Source organism: Oryzias latipes, chromosome 7 (assembly GCF_053564925.1).
Source record: "Oryzias latipes strain Hd-rR chromosome 7, Olatipes_Hd-rR_3.1".
Taxonomy (NCBI): Eukaryota; Metazoa; Chordata; class Actinopteri; order Beloniformes; family Adrianichthyidae; genus Oryzias; species Oryzias latipes.
In genome coordinates, this window is record NC_136243.1 from 17,810,879 (window position 1) to 17,831,850 (window position 20,972).

At 39.2% G+C, this 20,972-nt stretch overlaps 1 protein-coding gene across 2 annotated transcripts in view; it reads left to right on the forward strand.

The window, feature by feature from the left end:
* LOC101175079 (cadherin-4) overlaps positions 1-20,972 on the forward strand; it is a 336,814-nt gene that overhangs the window by 233,017 nt on the left and 82,825 nt on the right. For both annotated transcript variants that reach the window (XM_023957138.2, XM_078950415.1), the window contains 2 exons: positions 3,504-3,730; positions 18,296-18,493. In XM_023957138.2, coding sequence (XP_023812906.2) covers positions 3,504-3,730; positions 18,296-18,493 — 425 coding nt within the window. The remainder of the gene's footprint in view (positions 1-3,503; positions 3,731-18,295; positions 18,494-20,972) is intronic.

Below are 20,972 nucleotides of genomic sequence, written 5' to 3' on the forward strand. Positions count from 1 at the left end.
TGTCAGTCTAAGTATGTCAGTCACTCAGACTTCTGTAACCCTTGTGCTATCCTAGGCACTATAACATTGGGAGTTGGGTCATCTAGACCCACTAGACAGTGCACTGAACCTTTTTTCTTCAATGATTTGTGATCTTCACTGGTGTCCATGGATTACATGAAATCTTTCCACCTTTATCCACTTTTGTCATGGTAGGGAGAACACGTCAATGTAAGGGTGGGGTCATCTAAGAGGGGTTAACTGCGTTCACAGTAACAAGAACTTGTTTGTAAGATGCTATTGGTTAATCACATTAAAAGTGTTAGCCAGGTTAGCGTATACAGATTACTCCCAAACTTGTTTGCAGCATGTTAAAAACAGACTAATGTCACTAAAGCAATCGTGATATCTACCCTAACTTCCAACTTTGTTCGTAACACATAAAAAACCCCAGAAATATACCACTAAGACAAACGTTACTACGCTAAAGTCCAACTTTGTTAGTAACACATAAAAAAAACAGATGCCGCAGAAACAAAAGTTACTATGACTACGCTAACGTCCATCGTTGTTATTAACACAGGATTATAAGGCGCACTGTCCCTTTTAAAAAAAAAATGAAGGCTTTTAAGTGTGCCTTATAGTGTGAAAAAATACAGTATATGGGATATGTTCAATGTCATGTCACTTATCTGATGGTGAGTCCTAGGAGTGTACACCTTATAGGGGTGAAGTAGAGTTTTTAAAAAATTACTTTGAAGGAAACTGCTGCAAAAAATACTTTTGTTGTTTAAACTGATTATTCATTTGTTTTTCTTGTTTAAAAATAGGATTTAGACTAATACAATCACACATGAACTCCCATTTTAGTTTTGCTAATAACCTTTAAGTTGTCACGTTTTCCAGCACTGAGCCTCTGCCTGCAGGACAGTTCTGACTGCAGTTGATTTCAGAGTAACCCTTGTGCTAACTTAGGCACTGTAACGTTGGGAGTTGGGTCATCTAGACCCACTGCGCTGAACCTTTTTTCTTCAATGATTTGTGATCCTCACTGGTGTCCATGGATTACATGAAATCTTTCCACCTTTATCCACCTTTGTCATGGTAGGGAGAACAGGTCAATGTAAGGGTGGGGTCATCTAAGATAGCACAAGGGTTAACTGTGTGCGCAAGTAGCTCAAATACAGCAGATGCAACAACACAGTAGCAAAAGTTTTGGCAGATCATTTTCAGTGTGCAAATTCCTTTTTGAACTCATATTTGACCTTAAAAATGTTTGATTCACTCGCTTTGTTATAAACAACAAAGCCTGACTGGAGTTTATTTATTTCGCTTTTTTATTGTGAATAAATTCAGGCAAATTTGCAGAATAACATATGTGCAGACTGCTGTTTGCGAGTGCTTGCTTTTTGTCATCTTTCAGATGCAATCTTAGCAGACCTGAAAAAGTTACGGGAAGAAATACCGTGGGATTAAACAAAAAGGGAAAGTAAATAATGCAAACAGAAGCTGGCAGGTCGGAGGGGTTCGATTCAAGTAGATTTGCTCAGGATTATAAACAAAGGGGAAACGTGGTGAAAACGTAAGGCAGTTTTCTTAAAATATTCCATTTCAAATGTCCTGCACACTTTAGTTTAGACAAGGACACTTCTGCAGCTCTTCTGGTGCACTTGATGGCGTCTGCGGATAACTGTCCCCTTCACCTGATATCTGAGTAGCCATCTGGACATCTTGCATTGCAGGAGAGCCTTCTGACATGATCTCTGGCTTATTCTGGGCCAAATTTAGTGGAGCAAAATGGATTTCCTCGCAGACGCATTCTGAAATAGGAATCTTGTTCCAGTTGTTGCGAAGACGGGGGATGAAAGTATGGGACTAGAGCATAGTCAATTGCAGCCATTTTAGCTTAGCGTTTCCTGGGGTGTGTTGTCTAGACAGTATAATCCACAACAGAAAAATCAACAGGTGCCATGAGGGTGGAGGGCAGTACATGCCAGTATCTGTTATTCTCATCTATTGCTTATTTTCTCAGAAAGTGTAGGTTTAAAATTGCATGTTCCCTGAATCTGCTGACTGCCTGTTGATGTAACCCAAACATTTTTGATTCTGTAAGTTTACCCTATATAACCATTTGTATCAACATTTGAAACATTTCAGAGACCCCTATCTCCAAACTTTCCTTGAAAGTTTTGGATCAGCTTTCTTCCCTGTAGTTCATCATCCTTCCACTAGGGGCAGGCTTTGGTCCTGTTCATTTCAATATGGCTGCCTCCGTGAAATCTAAAAACCATTTTTGGCGGGAAAAGTTTAGCTAATTTCCTAAACTTTATGGTAAGAATAACTCATCTGTTGTTATTAATCATTTTAAAAGACTAATTGCTGTATTGAAAGACTGCAAATTTTTTGATAGTGAATTCTTTATAATACCATGTTAAAAATGTGTGGATCAAATTTAAGACACCCGTGTCAATATTTTTGGAAATTTAACTACCATTGTTGTGAGCAAAAACGTATATAAAGCACATTTTTTTGGATTTCATCTAAAAACATTTCCATTCCAAAAAAACTGTGATTGTTCTGTCAATTCTTTGATATAGAATAGTGTGCTTTACTTTGATTTCAACTTTTAACCTATCCTTTACTGATCAATTTACCTTGAAGGAGAGATAAATGAAAAATGACAATGAGCTTTAAGATGCTAATTGGACCCGTTAGAGCTAAATCTAGCTCCAAGGACATGTTTTAAATCTGTCCCTTGTTAGATCTGTTAAAGCTGGTTATGAGGTGTTGAGGAGAGTTGTGTCGGTGTTGTTCCTGCTTCACCTGTGGGCTCCCAGTGTGCCTTGCATTAGTGTAAACACAATACTAAGAATAAAAGGAAGCAACGCATGCGGCGGTTATTATGAAAGCGGTCGACCTCGAGGCTGAGAGCTGCACTCGGCTGCTGGAGATAACAGGGGAAACAAATACAGAGGTTTGGCCTTCACAATAAAAGCTAAAAGCAAAGGGTTTGTAACTTTAAAAAAAAGGGGGGGAAGGGGAAAAGCTTCAGCGGCAGTGGGATAGCACTGAAAAACAGCAAAAGCTTTAACAAGAGATATGCAAGTTTAATAATGTCCCTGCACATTACTCCTTGAAAAATGCTTTTCTGTGTTATTCCTTTATCTTTTATACTACACTTTATTCTTTACACAGTTTCCATATCAACCTCATCAGGGACCAATTTTTCATCTCCTCTTCAGTTATAACTCAAGATCATTTGGAAATTTGATGCATAAAAACTCCAGAGAGTAGTCCTCCAAGGGGATATTTGTAATGTTGTGAACTTGTTACAAACATACATTTTCTCCGTCTTTAAGTTGGCGCTTTTCGCATTCACTAAAATGAAATGTGCCTCGCCTGTGAGCGCTTGAGTGCCGTTTATTGTCACGGCGGCTTGCCGTGATATGTGCTATTTTCATTTCTCGCCTGTTACAGCTGGGATGAAAAGTACATTAAAGTCTTGTCAATGACTTTGTCCACAGTGAAGTTTGACGACTGCGTGGGGAACCAAGCTGTGGTTTTCCAGAGCAGCGACCCCGTCTTCGGCGTGCGGACAGATGGGTCCGTCTATGCCCGGGAGGAAGGAGCCAGACTGGATGAGCCGGTCCGGTTCAAACTGACAGCAAGCGGCCCACACACACACGCCTGGGAGGCGGTGGTTCAACTCTCGCTGACCAGCTCGCCATCCGCCCAGCAAAATGAAGATGAGGTGAGATACACATGAGGAATACCATGCTTTAAATTTCAATTATCATCGCCAAGGTTTTTTTCTCTCTCCTATCACTTTTTCTCCAGTGGTCTGGTGATATGGAGAGCCCAGAATCAGGTCAAAACTCCTTGGGGTTTAGAGAAACGAGAGAGCAGGGAGATTGGTGCAGAGAGAAGCAAACTCTTCAAAGTGATAGAATCACAGCCACATGGGGGATGGCGCGTTTCCCCTCAGCCAAAAGCTGTTATTGGAAAACATTCTGCGCCTATAGACACTCCAGGGGTTCATGGTGCTTACATTTTATTTAAAAGCAGTCAGAGGTCAAGTGAAGAGTAAGCAGCTTGAGCTAAGCTCTTTGTAAAACTGCAGAGGCCTTATTGGACAGTCAGCATCGTACGTGGAACAATTAAGAATTATGAATTAGCTTCTGTTTCGTTTTTGAGTCAACATTTGACAAAAGTCCAACAGCAAGACAACAGAAACAGAAAATTTGAAGTTTGCTACAAATAGGTCAAAGGAAGCACGGTCCAAAAGATGCTAATTTAGGTCAGAACAACAAAAAAACTTGGATTATGTCCGAATTCCTTCACTATATAGTGCAAAATCCTTCTTAAATTTACCACAACAGTGTTTGATACTTTCAACTTAAACATACTAGTATGCAGTAAAGATTCCATCCATAAGATATATGTACATACAGTGCAAGAGTTACATCCTAATGATCCACAGGGTGAGTCACATTTTCACACTTTTTCTCTCTTGTAAAAACTCCTAAATAAGTCTAGTATCATAGAATGAAACCAAAGATCTCATGGCAAACATAGATTCATGGAGATTTGGTGAGCTGGACGCGTTCTTTTCAGGAAACCTGGCATAGAAGAGATTGCCTAACAAAGATCTATGGCCCATGAGGAGCACAATTTGCTGGTTTAGAAAAAATATGTATATGCAAAAAGCAGGCGTTATAGTGAGGGACCACTGTTTTCCATTTCAGTTGAACAACACCTGATAACGTATGTTGATGCGCACAAGTTTATTTAAAGAAACTGTTTTAAATGTGTGCAAATGAGTCATTTTCAGCCATTAAAGAGTTAAGGTGTTTCTTTCTACTTTTTTTTTTTTTTCCTTCACATTTTGCCAACACACAATTTCAATCCTTGAGTTTGGGGTGACCTTATAATGAAAGTTCTTAAAACCCTGAGAATGCCTTTTGTTCTCTTAATTTCCTCAAAAGGACTTCCTGTTTGAGTTATTTTTTTTTATTCTTTTTGGGTGTTTTCTTCTAAATCCAACAACCAGAAAACAGAAACAGTCTAAACGTCCAACAACTGAACCTGCTGTCTCAGACGTTTCAAAGCTAACACCGTGTGCTCATCTTCATCGCATTACGGATCAAATGAATCACTCCGTTACATAATTTCCCTTTGACTTAACTAATAAGTGGATCCCTCGGAGCCGTGAATAGTCAAGCTCGTGCAGAGTTGGACATGGCCAGTAGTTGGAAATGTGCTATCGAGTTGTTCCAGCTCGTGCGCAGCAGGAGGAAACGGGTCGCTGAAACCAAATATGATGTTTCATTATGGAAATAGCTCTTTGTGGCGTGCTCTGTTTAATAAGAACTTCCAGATGTCTAGGTAGCCAGGGGCTGGCTGATATCAAAGCATGCAGGGTTTTTTAGGGAGGCATTGGCATGGAGGGGAAGAACCGGGACCACCGCCAGCTGGCTAAGGCTGATGGCACCAGGGCTGGAGGGGGCGCGTCCATTTCACACTCACTGACTCCTGTTCACATTGCATTAGTGCGCAGAAGCATGTGGGTTTGGCATGGGTACCATAATGTCATCTTATTGTTGGGATCAAATGTGAATTCTTTTGATTTTGCAGGGTATGTGAGGGACCAGAATGAGGCACGTTAACGTTGGGAGTGGGGCATCTGGACCCCACAAGATAGCATAAGGGTTAAAGGAAGAAAAGCCCTACGAGGCTCCAGAATTCTTCAAGCTTTTGGTAAAAAGTTGTATCTAACAATATTGTTTGGATCTTTTTCACAGTAATTCACATATTTTGGTCACTTTTTTGAAATCACCTTTTCTTGCTCTTCCCTTTTTTTATTTTTTTTTAACTTGTTCTGTCCAACAATTGAGCAAACAGATGAGCGCTGAAGACCTTTTGTGTTGGACAAGTTTTACTATTACTAAAGAAGGTTATGAAGTGATATGAGGTGTATGAACCCTTTTTGTTTTTTTTATTAATTTTTTACTTATGTGTTACATTATTACATTTTTTGTTTTAAGGAAATGTACATATTCTTTTTATTAAAGGAGAGGGAGAGGGGGAGAGTTTGTGTATGTTGGGGGGGGTAGAAGAAAAAGAAATAAAGAGTGAGGGGGAAAAATTATATAGCAAATACTACATCAAAATGTAAAAATTCTGACACTATAAGCAGAAGACATCTGTCCATCAATACACTTTTCTTGCTCTTCCTATTGCTGTGAGAACAAATCAAAAACCGTCATTTGAAACTTTATGCTACGTTCGCACCAGGCTCAGAAACGCCTCTTTAAGCTGCCACTCCCCCCCCCAAAATATGTCAATGGAGACGCATGTGTATGCGTGTCTGAAGCTGAAGCTGTGTTCTAGCCGGGTATGTGTTGCACAGCCGGTAGAGTTCACACCTGACAAGCAGGGAGCGGCAGGGAGGAGCATCTTCTTCTTTTGTTTTTCTGCCGTTTACAAACACATGCCTAGCATCTACAATTGGAAGAGGCTTGGTGTGAAATGTCAAAGCGGTGCAAAACAGCAAATCTTGCTTTAGGTGTTTTCTTTCACACCTCTATTGTGATATGTAAAAGACTTTGTGTCCTGGAATTCCAGCCGGGCACAACTATTCATTTCTCCTCCACAATCAATTTTCAAACAGTTAGCACTTCCAAGTTTTAAAGATGTCACTACATTACTAACAAATCAAAGTCACTGATTGGTCAAAGTTCAGTGTTTTTGCGATTTAGCAGTCGAAAGTTCCACTGGTTGAAAGTCTGATTGGGATTTGTACGTACAGCCCACCATCAGATTGGAGAACTTGCATAGCGATGCATAAAAAGAGTTCAGAACACAGAAGCCCAAAACAAGGGTTTACGTTCAGGATCATTCACACCGGCCGCGTCGACCCGCGTTCTGGTGGCCATTTCCAATAGAAGTCCACTCACATAAACCCTCATTTAGGGCTTCCGTGCTCAAATCTCAGCATTCATGCATCACTAGGCACATTTTTAAGTTCATTTTCAGGCTCTACGTACAAAACTTGAGGCCATTGAACGCGTGTTAAAAGTTAAACCAGTTGAGTATTGACCAATCAGCGACTTGGCTTCAGTAGGGGTGTGTGGTTAGTGACATTTTCAAAGCACAGATGTGTCAAATGTTTGAAAATAGATCATGAAGGAGAAATTATTAATTGGGGCTTGGGACATGACACCAGATCAAATGCCCAGTGTGTACTGAGCATTTTTTTTTCATTTTTCATTTATTTATTTTATCTTTTTTTTTTTTACATATGTAATTTATATAATGATGTTTTTTCAGTACTTCCTCTAGGGCACAGGTGTCAAACTCCAGGCCCCAAGGGCTGGTGTCCTGAATGTTTTTAACCGATCTGCCACTGAAGCTCCTTCTTGGCTAAAAACACCTGATCCAAATCAACAGCAGATGAGGCAGGATTTCAGCCCTCAAGGCCTGAAGTTTGACGCCCCTAGGGGATCCCTTGTTCTGGGGCACTATCCTTTCCACCTGTAGGGGGTGCTGTTGCTGGAGTGCTCATTGTCATTAGGCTGGCTGGGGTCGCGCTTCGCGGTCTACTAGCCGTAGAGTGGGCCCTGAGCTGCATTGTTGGGCGGGCACTGTGGCGATAACCCTTATGGTCGGGTCGGGCCTTGGAATAAATGGATCCCCGTTATAGTTTTTTCACAGCAGGTTGTTTCTGTAACCCTTGTGCTATCCTAGGCACTTTAACTTTGGGAGTTGGGTCATCTAGACCCACTAGACAGTGCACTGAACCATTTTTCTTCAATTGTGAACCTCACTGGTGTCCATGGATTACATGAAATCTTTCCACCTTTGTCATGGTAGGGAGAACACGTCAATGTAGGGTTGGGGTCATCTAAGATAGCACAAGGGTTAAACATACTGGTATGGGGTTAAGCTGCAGTTCTTACGTTTCTGTTCAGGGTTATATTGGGAGAACTGGGTGGGTAAAGGAGGAATTTGATGAGGGAGGGGTGCCAACTGTTTGTGATTGTCCTGTTGTATTTCATTTTTTTTCTTTTATGGCTATTTTATTTGCTTTTATGTTAAGTACCTTGGGTTTTCAACCTGAATGAAAGGCACTAAACAAATAAATCAAGTTTGAGGTTACAGTCAGATCAAAGTTACTATATGACTAGTAAAAAAAAAAAAAAACCTTTTGCAGCAACGTTTTTACCCACCCTCTTTTTTCCACTCCAATTTTTTTCACTGTACATTTCTCCACAGTACCTGTTAGCATGTGTAGATAAAAAGATTTGGTGCATGACTTATTTAAGCAACGGGAGGGTGGTGAAGAGGGTGGAGGGGTCACATCTGCTTCTGACATCCCTTCCACTCTCCCTTAATCCATCCTTAACTCTGCCTTTCTTCATCGACAGGACGTGGGGCAACCATGCCTTACAGTCATCCCCACTAACCCCCCCCCCTCCCATTTCTATGACAATGGATTCATCCAGACCTGATTGGACTCTATTTCGTCACACGGTTTGGTTTGACTGGAGTTGATGGGGGTAAATATAGTGATCATTAGCATGTTTCTGCGAAGCAGTCACGCTAGACATGTTTGTCGATGCGTTTGTTTGCGAGGCCTGCCTGTCTTTTCGGCTCACAGGAAAAGAGACGGTTGCACAGACGCCTGGTCCGGTTTGATCCAGAGATCATAGCTCCCCTAGTGATTAGAAAAACAAATGCTTCTGCAGCTACTGAATCACACGGGGAATGATTAAACATGCCATAATTTAGTCAAACTTAGATTTGACAGAGATCCATTTTGCTGAATATTTATCGGAGTCATCAACATTTCTAAGTACAAATTTTTACAGATTTTCAAAACTTTATTCATATGGAACAGGTGTGTGTTTTTGCAGCAACTAATAATGAAGTCAGTAAGTTTTTTCTGCAATAAATTTTGAACAGAATTTGTTTTACATTTTTCAACACCTCTCTGGTGTGACAGAGACATTTGGTTCTAAAAGTCCACTCTTGAATTGTTCAAACGGTGAACGATGAAGAAATCCTGAGATTGCTAATGCCAGCAGCAGAGGAGAAGCTCTACACTGATGGTGAACCAATTCATTGTAGCTACAGGCTGAGCAGTTTTCTGCTTCTCCTCCTCTTCATCCTGCACCGAGAGGAGACGGTTGAGGTGGTTTGGGCATCAGGAAGGGATGTTTGAAAGATTTCCATTGTAGAACTTGTTTTACTTATGGACCTCCTTTCAGAAGGACTGGAAAATGAAACCAAAAAGAGTAATTCATAATTAAATAAGGGAAAAACAGCCACAGGTTTATAAATGTTGAAAACATTTATAAACATTTAAACAAAAGCCATAAATCTATTGTTAAAAATGAGAAATCAAACCTTTTGCTTTATTTTCAACTAAAATGTGACTACCATCTACACTTGCACCTCATAATAGTCATCCTTACTTAAAATGTTTGTATAACACACCAAAGTTATACCAATCTATCATTTTTCACAACCTTATGATAAAATTGAATTTATTGTAAGTTTGAGTTTTGAATGATTTCAAACTGTATTTAATGGGATTGATGTTGTATATTAAACCTTCAAATATAGAAATTAAAACTTGAGATTATTAAAAAAAAGGCTGTTGATAAAATAAAGACTCACTCCAAAGTGTGTTTAGCATGTTCTTGTATTTTTCTCATCATGGAGGGCGTATATAAAGAAAATTGGGCTACATTTCTTTATTGTTGTCAAATTGTTGTGAATCAGATGGAAAAATGCTGTTTAACCCTTGTGCCAAGGGAGTCAAGATGACCATCGACGTGTTCTCCCTACCATGACAAAGGTGGATAAAGGTGGAAAGATTTCATGTAATCCATGGACACCAGTGAAGATCACAAATCATTAAGAAAAAAGGTTCAGAGCACTGTCTAGTGGGTCTAGATGACCCAACTCCCAATGTTAAAGTGCCTAAGATAGCACAAGGGATAAAATAGATTTTTGTTGTGACAAAGAACATACGCTGCTCTCTACTCCGAGCTCCCGGCAACGAAAAGGGGAAGGGGGGATTGGGGTTAGTCCGTTCCAACTCAAAGGCAAATTTCTGATGGACTGCTGCTCTACAGAAACTATGTCCTAGAAAACAACTAGTGTTTTTTATTTATTTATTTATTTTATTTTTATTTTGGCTACAAGCGGCAAATCATAAAAGACCTCTCATCCTTATTTTAAGAAACTTTCTTTACAACAAAAAATTTCAGACAATAGATTTATCTGCATTTATGTGCAGATGACGCTGTTCTGTACATGCCTGTGAATGCAGATTTCTGAAAGCAGATTTTATTTTGAAAACTGTCCAGCAGCTAAACATTATCACTGCATAAGTAAACCATAAAAGTGTCGGTTTTCTGTGGGACTCTGATGCACCATGGAGGGGTACAGTGACAGCCACAAATCTGCTTCCTTTTGATTCTTAGTCTTAGTGATTATTGGGAACAGAAGTTTTAAAATAAAGTTTTGTGCAAACACAGATTATAAATGTTTGCACTAATTGTCTAAACTTTAGTTGCCTCAGCCAGATTGTGTATAGTTTATGCATCTTTAACCCTTGTGGTATCATAGATGACCCCACCCTTACATTGACGTGTTCTCCCTACCATGACAAAGGTGGATAAAGGTGGAAAGATTTCATGTAATCCATGGACACCAGTGAAGATCGCAAATAATTGAAGAAAAAAGGTTCAGTGCACTGTCTAGTGGCTCTAGGTGACCCAACTCCCAACGTTAAAGTGCCTAGGATAGCTCAAGGGTTACTCTGCAATCAATTTAGAAAAAAACTACAATAAATCACACTTTTCTCCAGCTTGATATTTATATATCTACATGCCCATGCCAGAAAATATTTTCTGCAAATTCCTGGACACTTAAAACTCATTTCATTCAAAAAGTACACACTCACCACATACACTCACCACATGGTATGTCGTTATGTCCCTTAAATTGACCGCACAAGCCTCAACTCCTGCGCACCCCTTAAGATGCTGGTGCTTCTGCCCAAGACACCCAATGAGGCCAACCAAAAAACGGATGGCGGGTGCAAAAACCAGGGTGCATGGCTCAACCGCATGACCATCTGTTACGAGGGGGGAGTTGAGGAAAGCACCCAGGCGCAGAGAGGAGGAGGAGGCAGAAGGTTCCAGGAACATAGATCTTTAATAAATCAAAACTAGAAACACTAAAACCAAAATCCACTGCTGAGCAGGCTAGAAAAACTCAAAACACGAAACCACTGAAACACTAGAAACACTGGAAACAGGGAACAGGGGGGTATTCCAGAAAGCTGAGGTTATTTATTTCCTTAGCCTCAAACTTACCGTGGTAACTAGCATAATCTGCTTTCTGGAATACCCTCCAGCATAATATTAAAATGTGGATCAGCACAGGAGGAAGGGAAAGACAGGACTTAGATACACGCAGATCAGACGAGACACAGGTGGAAACAATGAGGGCTGAAGCGGACCAAAAGTAAAACTCGAAAACACGACATAACACAGGAACCTTTCAAAATAAAACAGCAAATGAACTCAAAACCAGACAGAACAAAAGGAGAACCCAAACACAAAAGCAAAGAAACTAAAACCATAACACCATCTTTTCCACTTGGCACCACACATGGCTGTCTGCCATCTCCTTTGTACCCGATCATGTTTCAAGAAGGAATAGATCTGATCACAAGATTTAAAAGAAAAAAAGAAAGAGGCAACCCTGGAGTTTGACCTTCAGAAGATGTTTACTGAAAACTCCTAGCATTACAGCACGACTTTAAACCTAAAAAACAAAAAAGCTTTATTCTATTATCTTAACCCTTGTGTTATCCTAGGCACTTTAACGTTGGGAGTTGGGTCATCTAGACCCCACTAGACAGTGCGCTGAACCTTTTTTCTTCAATGATTTGTGATCTTCACTGGTGTCCATGGATTACATGAAATCTTTCCACCTTTATCCACCTTTGTCATGGTAGGGAGAACACGTAAATGTAAGGGTGGGGTCATCTCAGATAGCACAAGGGTTAAAAAAAAAAAATATTTGAAGGTTTTTAAAGAGAAGATTCTTCGGAAAATGTCATAAAGGTTCAGATCTATTTTTTTACGTAACAAAACTACTTTCATTAAAACATCACATCTCAAAATAACCAGGAAATATTATCCTCTTTTGAAAATCCTAATATTATGTACGTACTTGTTAAAAAAAAATGTGTTACCTCTGCTACTTTTGTTAACTGTTATCTTTTTTTAAGAGCCTTTATTTTTTCTTTTCTTTGAACTCAGTTTATTCAGTATTGATTCAGTAACAACTTGAGCGCTTTGGTTGAGTCTCGCTACTCCACCCGTATTGTTTCTTGACAGAGATGTATGCTTTCAGACAAAAAATCTTTGATAAACCCTTTGTACTGTAGTTTGCAAGCTCAGTCTCCCCGAACAGCATTCATTCAAAGCTGTTCTGTCTTAAGTAGAGGGGGGAGAAAAAAAAGTGCTTTTGAGCTTCGAATTTTTTATTTAAGAACTCAGATTTGTTCGATTTGTCTATGTAGAGCAGAAAACCTCGCTTTAATTTCAGCATAAATCCAATAAACTGCATCACTTTATCTGTTTAACCACCTACCTTTTTACTCTTTCCCTGAACGTAACCAGAATTCCAAGCACAGGAAGTCTAATACAAAGCACTTGTGGGTGATAAAAGTGAACATGACATCCCAACCAAAGCCCCGCCACACTGTCACCTTCCCACACAAACACATATTCTCCATAAGCCACATTGCCTGACGCATTTATTTATTTATTTATTTTAAAACTCAAAAGCATTTTTTTTTTTTTCTCCTGGGCATCCGTCTAATGAACGCAGTCTTGAAAGCATAGTTTCCTCTGGCAGATACAAGCCAAACCCCTTTGGGGGACCCTGACCAGGCAAGAACAAACAGAAAAGACAAAGAGAAAACACTTTATAGACTGCATCGTACAGGACCTCCATCTTTCAATATGTGCCAGGAGCCATTTTCATCTTCCAACACTGCAGCCGGCTCCTGTGCTGGATTTCATTTCTTATTCTCAAATGTCAACTGCTGGTGTGGAACTGTAAGGCGGCGTAATGCACAGAGGTAATATAAAATGGAAACTGGAATGGGTTTTAACAACACTTTCCTCTCTGTATGCAAATACTTGGTGATTAAATCTATTTGGTTTGCGTGGAATTCAAACCCTCCCAATCTCAGACTTGCCGTATTAATTCAGAGAGTCCCTCCTTCTCTGCTAGCTCCATTTCCTATTTTGATGAAATAGTTTTCTCTATCATTTCTGTTATTTGATTTCACATTTTTCCTTTTGTGCACCAATATTTGAGGTGACTCTTGGTACTGTAGCCACACAAAGAAAAGATACCATAATTTTAGTGTTTCCTCTATTACATATCCTGCAATATTGGTAATTCTTCAGGATAAACATAAATGTCTTAAGGTCTCTCCGCCTAGTAGACCACTGGGAGGCAGTACAACAACAGATGGTTGTCAAAGACTCACTTCCATGAAAATTGTGGCTTTGTGGTTTTTCTGATGATAGAAAATCAAGCTGAAAATTCATTTTTTTGAGTATTTCTTTATCCAAATGGTTGTGAATTAGGAGCAGATGCAAAACTGCTGTTGGAAAAAATCTTAAAGTTGTGACGCAGAAGCTAATACGGCAGGCCACAAGCTTCCTGCTCCACTCCGTTCTGATACAGTAGACGACTAGATCAATGAATGTCTTCAGTGTCCTCATTTGAGCTGACATCTGGCTTAAAACTGAACATCTGGATAGCTAGGCTGCACAGTGGTGCAGTGGTTAGCACTCTTGCCACACAGCAAATCCCGGCTGGGGGACCTGCAACAGAACACCAATGGGCGAGCATTCTGTGTGGAGTTTGCATGTTCTTGTTGCATGCGTGGGTTCTCTTTGGGGACTCCGGCTTCCTCCCACCGTCCAAAAACATGCTTCAAAGGTTAATTGGTTACTTTAAATTGTCTAAAGTATGAATGTGAGTGTGCATGGGTGTGATTGTGATGTCCACATATAACCTAAATCAGTGCTTTGAAAGAAGACGTTGAAATAAGAAAAACTTTCTTTTACCAAAATAATTGCAGCTGATGTCAAAATGTAATTGCTGCAAAACTGATACCAGTGAATACTGTCTGACTTATTGCTCTCAAATTTGTGCTCAGAGGAGTTTACTGTCCAATTAAGCTTTTCTTTGCACGACAGTTACTTTACTGTTATATTTTTGCACTGTGTGCATCACCGAAGACGTTCTAGAGATTCACCAAAAAGAGACAAGTAAGCTCCAGTGGCTGTTCAGCAGCGGGTCATCCTGTTACAGAAAAAGACAAAGTAATGACCTGGGAATGTTGTGAGCTTGGCTGACAGCATTGGGGTCTTGTGGGTTAGCTTAGTGCATTAGCTCTACCTGCTGGCACTCCGTCATCCTAAAGCAGGCCTAGCGCTTCTAGACTCTTCTGTAGCCGGGACAAGTTGTCAAGACCTTTAGTGTGCGAGGAAGTGAAACAATAACCCTGCAGGAAAAGAGCAGAAAGGGAGCTTGGGAGCGAAGGGATAGCTTAGGGGAGTGTGGCTGAAACAGAGAAGCATGCTTTTATTTACGAATCACTAGCATGCACGCTGGACTTAAAGATACATTTGCTGTAGGAAATATCCCCAAACATTATTTCTTTGGTCCAACATTTAACAAACTTTATAAGTTTAAAAGAAAAACTTTATGACTCTTTATGACTTGTGAAAAAAATACGTTATATATATATATACGTTATATATATATATATATACACACATAAAAAAGAAGTTCCTGGCACATAGCATAAATGTTCTACGTATATCACTATGCTGGCTTCTTTAACCCTTGTGCTATCTTAGGCATTTTAACATTGGGGGTTGGGTCATGTAGACCCACTAGACAGTGCTCTGAATCTTTTTCTTCAATGATTTGTGAACCTCACTGGTGTCCATGGATTACATGAAATCTTTGCACCTTTATCCACCTTTGTGATGGTAGGGAGAACACGTCAATGTGAGGATGGAGTCATCTAAGATAGCACAAGGGTTAAAACAAACTTTAGCTTTATAATCTGGACAAAGACAAGCGGTAAGAGGTGAACTTTCTCTCTGAACTAATGCTTTATAACCCATCAGCATATGTATTGTTTCCTTTGCCGCTGCAGTTGAAGTCAGTGCCGGCTCAGCCGATGGCTAAGCAACGCAAATAGTCCTTTTTTGTGAGAAAAGCGATTTTGACCCGGAAAAATGACAACAAGTACTACAAAGTAGTAAAAACTGATTAAAGTATTTATTTCTTTTGTAAGTGACCATGGTATAAGCAGGATAATGGCCTTCGTAGTCTTCATTATCAGAAATTAACGCACTTCGCGGAAGTAACCGTTCTCCGTCTTTGGCGTTTGACAATTCAGGCTTCCACGGCATTGATTCCTTACGTAATCAATGGATTCATTCATTAATTTTGAGTTAAATTGTACCCAAAGTCAAGGGGGTGACAGGTATTTTTCATAACTCTGTGAGCCCATGGTATTTCTCAGGATGTCGGTAAGCTTTAGTCACGTGCACTCATGCGGGAGGTTGACCCATACCAGTGCTGCAGGTTTTTGGGTTGTTCGGGCCCATAGGGGATCATGGACAGGAGCGACTGTGGTTCCCTTAAGCTCATACAGCCACCTCAAGGGACCCCACGAGTGCCTTTAAGTGTATTGTGCAGTATTTGTAAGGATGATAAAAGTTCCTCGCTTTTATGACATACGGGTGATGTTGCTGTTCTTACGACACACCAGCATCTCATATACTTCCCCCTTACGTGTAGTATGTGTAGACTACGACCTGTCACTCACAGCATGTCGGTAGAAATAGATATACACTGACTCTGGCACTCCAAGTTGTCTACAACCTAGATATTTTCCGTGGGCCATCTTGGTGCCCCATTGTTCACCCTTTGGTATATTCCATCAGGGGTTACCACATTAAATCAACTTTCACTTATTCACTTAAGTGGGACTTATATGCCGGATACCCTTTCTGACATAACCCTATGTTTTATCTGGGCTGGGGACCGGCACAGGGGGACCCAGGCTTGGACCCCAAACAGGCCCATCTTTTTGCAGGAAGACAGCCCATATCCACCTGTAAGGGCAGTTGTGACTAAGATGTTTCACTCACGCATAAAGAATACTGTTTCAAAATAGTCAGTTATTATGAGTGCCTTAAACTGCTGTAGCAATTTACAGTAAAAATTTGAATACACTCTCTATGACTTTGTTTATCTTTTTCCATTCAGAATCATTTGGGACGCATCTCATTGTCTTGAGTACGCTTGACGTCTGTTAGTTTTACACGATTTTCATAGAAGGACATTCCTACAATTTGTTTAGATAACGGACTTCATAGCGTTACCTTTGATATGTGAATTGTGACTCATAAAGTAGGTTTGATCATGTTCTAGCTCAGATTTAAAATAGTCCCTTTTTTTCTTTTTTTTAAGCATCAGACAGGTTTGTGGAGGCTTTTTCTCCATCTGCAGGGGACGTTTGAGTGTGATGAACAGACTCTGCATGATTGATGGGTTCGTCTCTCACTTTGCTGTTATTGTCTGCTCAGACACTTTAAATTAAACTCCAGATGGTTTTTCTTTGTTTGAAATATAAAATCTTGATAATTTTTTGCACATCAACATACAGACGTTAAAACTTAGGAGCTTTGGTTTGATACTTGATGATACAAGCTGCCCTACATTACAAAAAAAACAATTTTAAGTTGTGGTACTTTTTGCTTAAAGAAGTATTTTTTTTCATTTTTTTCCAATGAAAAATCCTACACAAAACACAATGTTTCTATTGTGTTCAGGTTTCAGGAGTAATACGACCCTTTGGGAACCTGTTTTATTTGAATGTTTGCTATTCATTAATTCGGAAGCAAGCTTTCTTTGTCTTCCATGATTTCAGTGGAACCAGGGACATGTGCAGAACAGTAGAACTATTTGCTGACAATAGTATATACGACTACAGATTTTGTGCCATGTGATCGCAAAAAACTGCAGCGATGCAGTAAAGAAGCAAAGAAGACGTTGCAAATTGAGTAGATGTAAAAATGGGAACGCAACTGTCAAACTGGATGTGAGCTAAAAGTGCAGCAATGCTACAGCCAAAACAGCTGAGCTTCTGTGTAATGTCATTTGAAGATGATGGATGGAGCTCTACTCTGGTGGCCCGGTGTTACGGATACACTCTGAGTATAATGACTTTACTTCCAATAATAACAAGTAGAGCCTACAGTGACTCCAAGGAGCAGAGCTTACTCCCGCACATGTTTAGGGGAGAAAAGTGCTATAAAGATGCTGCTAAAAAAAAAAAAAAAAAAAAGCATTGACTGTTGGTGAACCAGATAAAACAATAAACACATGAGGACGTTCAGACAGATGCTGAACAAGAAAAACCTGGTTCTGCCAGCATTTATGATTTCCTCTGTTACCATCAAGATTTCCTCCAGCTAAAGTAACCATGTCAAAAGCTTTGCCCATAGCAGAGTTCTTTAACCTTATTTGTGATACTGTATTTTATACACACGTTTCTTAGACCCCTATCTCATTAGCATGATCAAAACTGTCCCTAAAAACCTGTTAAATATAACTTGGTTCACGTTAGAATTACTCCACTAGCGGCAGTAGAAGAGCTTTTTCTCCTCATTTGAAAATGGCTGCCTCCATGAAATCGCAAACATTCAAAACTTTTGGCGGGTTTAGCTAATTTTCTAAAATTTACGGTGAGAATAACTTATCTGTTGTTCGTAATTAGCATTTCCAACATCTTGTTTTTCTCCACAGCCCATTTCTCATTGTCTTTCCCCATCAGTTAGGGGGGGCGGGAGGTGTGAAAGAAGTGGGGGATTGTGTGTAGGTATGCGGAGGGGGGGGCTATTTTTTATTTTTTTTTATTTTTGTGCTTGTTTATTTTAATTTTCAAGATTTTTTATATAATTTATTTTGTTTTGTTTTAATGTAAAGCACTTTGTGTTATACTTTTATATGAAAAGTGCTTTATAAAAATAGTTTGATTTGACACATTTCCCAGCGACTCACTAATAACTTTTCAGCTACTAATGATCTTCTCCAGTTCTGAGTTCACAAAGGTGTTTCTTTCTATTCTTTTTTACATCAAAGTGTTTCTTAGATCTGAGTTGAGCCCTGTTTTGTCTTAAAGGTCACAGAGAAAGGAAGGAAAGTCACAGAGCAGGAGGAAAAGAAGGAGACAGCGCACGCACCACCACCTGTCATCCTGTTCTCAGGGTCCGGCCTCAACAGCACAAAAGGTCTAAGGAGGCAGAAGAGGGATTGGGTAATCCCACCAATCAACGTGGCAGAAAACTCCCGAGGGCCGTTTCCCCAAATGCTCGTCAGCGTAAGTGACAGACTTGATTGGAAACAACGCTGATTTGCTCGGAACTTACTGCTGGGATTTGTTGAGGGCACTTCACAGCTATCACAGATTGGGGACATGTTTAATGGATGATGATACAGAAAAGCAATGCATTAGCATAAGTAGTTTGTTCTCCACATCCTTGAAGATGATTATGTTGTATTTTCCCTGATGTAATTACAGCCACAGTGTCTTAAGATATTTAAGCAGTCCTTGCTGACCCTGAAAAGTGTTCCCTTCAGACGCAGAGCTGACTCAGAACAGCTAAGGGCTTAATGTCTACCGCAAATGGAGGTTCTTGCAGTTCGGGTAATTTTTTGTGTACACTCAAAAAAAGGAAATTACCAGCCAATTAAGTTAACGAAAAAGTAACTTGTCATTTCAACCAGAAAATTTTATGTTTGTAAATCTTACGTGAATGAATCATGTCGATTGTACATAAAAATAATCCATTTAAAAGTTACTAATTTCAATCATGTTGATCCAACGTGATACCATTAAATTCGATGCATTAGTAATCGCAAGGAATTGTGGGATACCATTTTCTTTGTCTATCTGGGCAGATTGGGGTTTAAGTGTGAGTTTTTGTCCCTGGGTTTTATTGTCTAGCTGTTTTACTCTGTTTTAACTAGTGATTTAAACTGTTATGTTTATTTTTTTTTTTGCACCATGAGTTAAAGTTTGGTAGAGGATGATGACCAACCCCCTTGTGTGGTAAAATGTCAATGTTCCAATACTTAACACAGAGTTCGTGGTAATTGAGCTCCTGGCTTGTGATGTGGGACTTTGCTGGGTAATTCATGTCATTGATGTGAAAATTAAAAGACCCATTGGTTGTAACATTGGAGCAACGTACCAATTACAGAAGAATAAATAAAATTAAAGTAAAAAATAGAAATTTAAGTTAAACAAACTTAATTTTCTTATGTGTGACCAATTGAAGTGATTCAATTAAATTGGATCAACTTTTTTCTTTTTAGAGTGAGCAACAATATCAATTTAAAGTTGGGTGCAACTGCTCTATTTAAATTGAATCAACTTAAATTTATTAGTTTGAACCTAAATACATTAAGTTGACCCAACCTAAATATATTAAGTTGAGCCAACCTAAATACATTAAGTAGGACCAACATGATTCATTTTTGTTAAAGTAACGCAATCTAATCATGTGGAAATCCTTTCCATAATTTTTTTATGTTCATTCAAAGTGAACGTTTTTTGAGTGTAATAAGTCCACAAAGACTTTTGGAGTTTCAGTAGTTTCCTTTTTCATGCTCCAAAGTAAGAGCCTTTTTTTTAAAAAAAATGCTGACCTCTTTGAAGCCTTTAAAAACACAGACATTTCTTATTTTAGTAAATGTTGTTATTTTGAAATTAATTGGAAACCGAGAATAAACAGCTAAAATACAAAACTTTTAAGTGTAAACGTTGACACACTTAAAAAGTACGGTGTCCCTGAAGTTCAAATCAAATCAATGAATCTCTCTACGCAAAAGCATGTTTATTAAAGATTATAACACCACTCAAAAAAAGCAAAAAGTATAATAAAAATAATAAAAAACTATATAGATATATATGGATGTATATATAATATAACTTCCTTTTTAATCTTTGGATGTTGGAGAAAATGACAACTTTTTCCGACTCAAAAGGCTAAACTCCAAGTCAAGTCACGAGTTACTATATAATATCGTCTTTCAGAAGATATTACCATACCAAATAACTTCCAGTTGAAACGAAGGACAAACATCATCATCCAATCAGCAATGTCCAACATTTCTGTTTTCTTATTGTGCTTCATTTTTCAACATTTCATCTTGGTTTCTAGAAAATACTGCTTTTTTTCGAAACATTTCCCTTATATTTTGTTCGATTTTTGGGGGATTTGTGTTTTTCTTTGGTTCCTGGAGTTTTGTTTTAATTTTTAAAACATGTTTTTTTTAAATCAAGTGTTTTCCTTTTTTAATTATCGTAGTGGTCTTTAATATGTTACTGCGTGATTTGCACTTCAGGGCCACCGTAAAAATCCCAAAAATCAAACACACTTACACGTGTGCAAATAAATTATTGTGTAAGACTTTCCATTGCTTCAAACATCAGAATGCTCCAACCATGGCGGTTTTTTCTTTATTGTTTATATCTAGCCATCAGCTATTCCTTTTTGTCATATTTTTATCTCTTCTGGGTTTAAAATTGTGCAAAGAAGCGCCCCCCCCCCCCCCCCCCCCTCTTTGTTTTGCAGGCAGGTTTATTTCCTCCCAAGAAAAGAGTCAGACAAGCTGCTGGATGAGAACTTTTTTTTTCTTACTCTCTACAAAAACATAAAGTTTAGGAGCAAAGAGTTGTTGTTTTTTTAACGGGTTGCTTTTGCAGCTGGACCGTGTCCCATTCCTTTGGCATCCTGTCATTCTCAGCAGATCCCTCTGAACTCTTCGGCAGCTCTGTGCTGACTTGCCAGAAA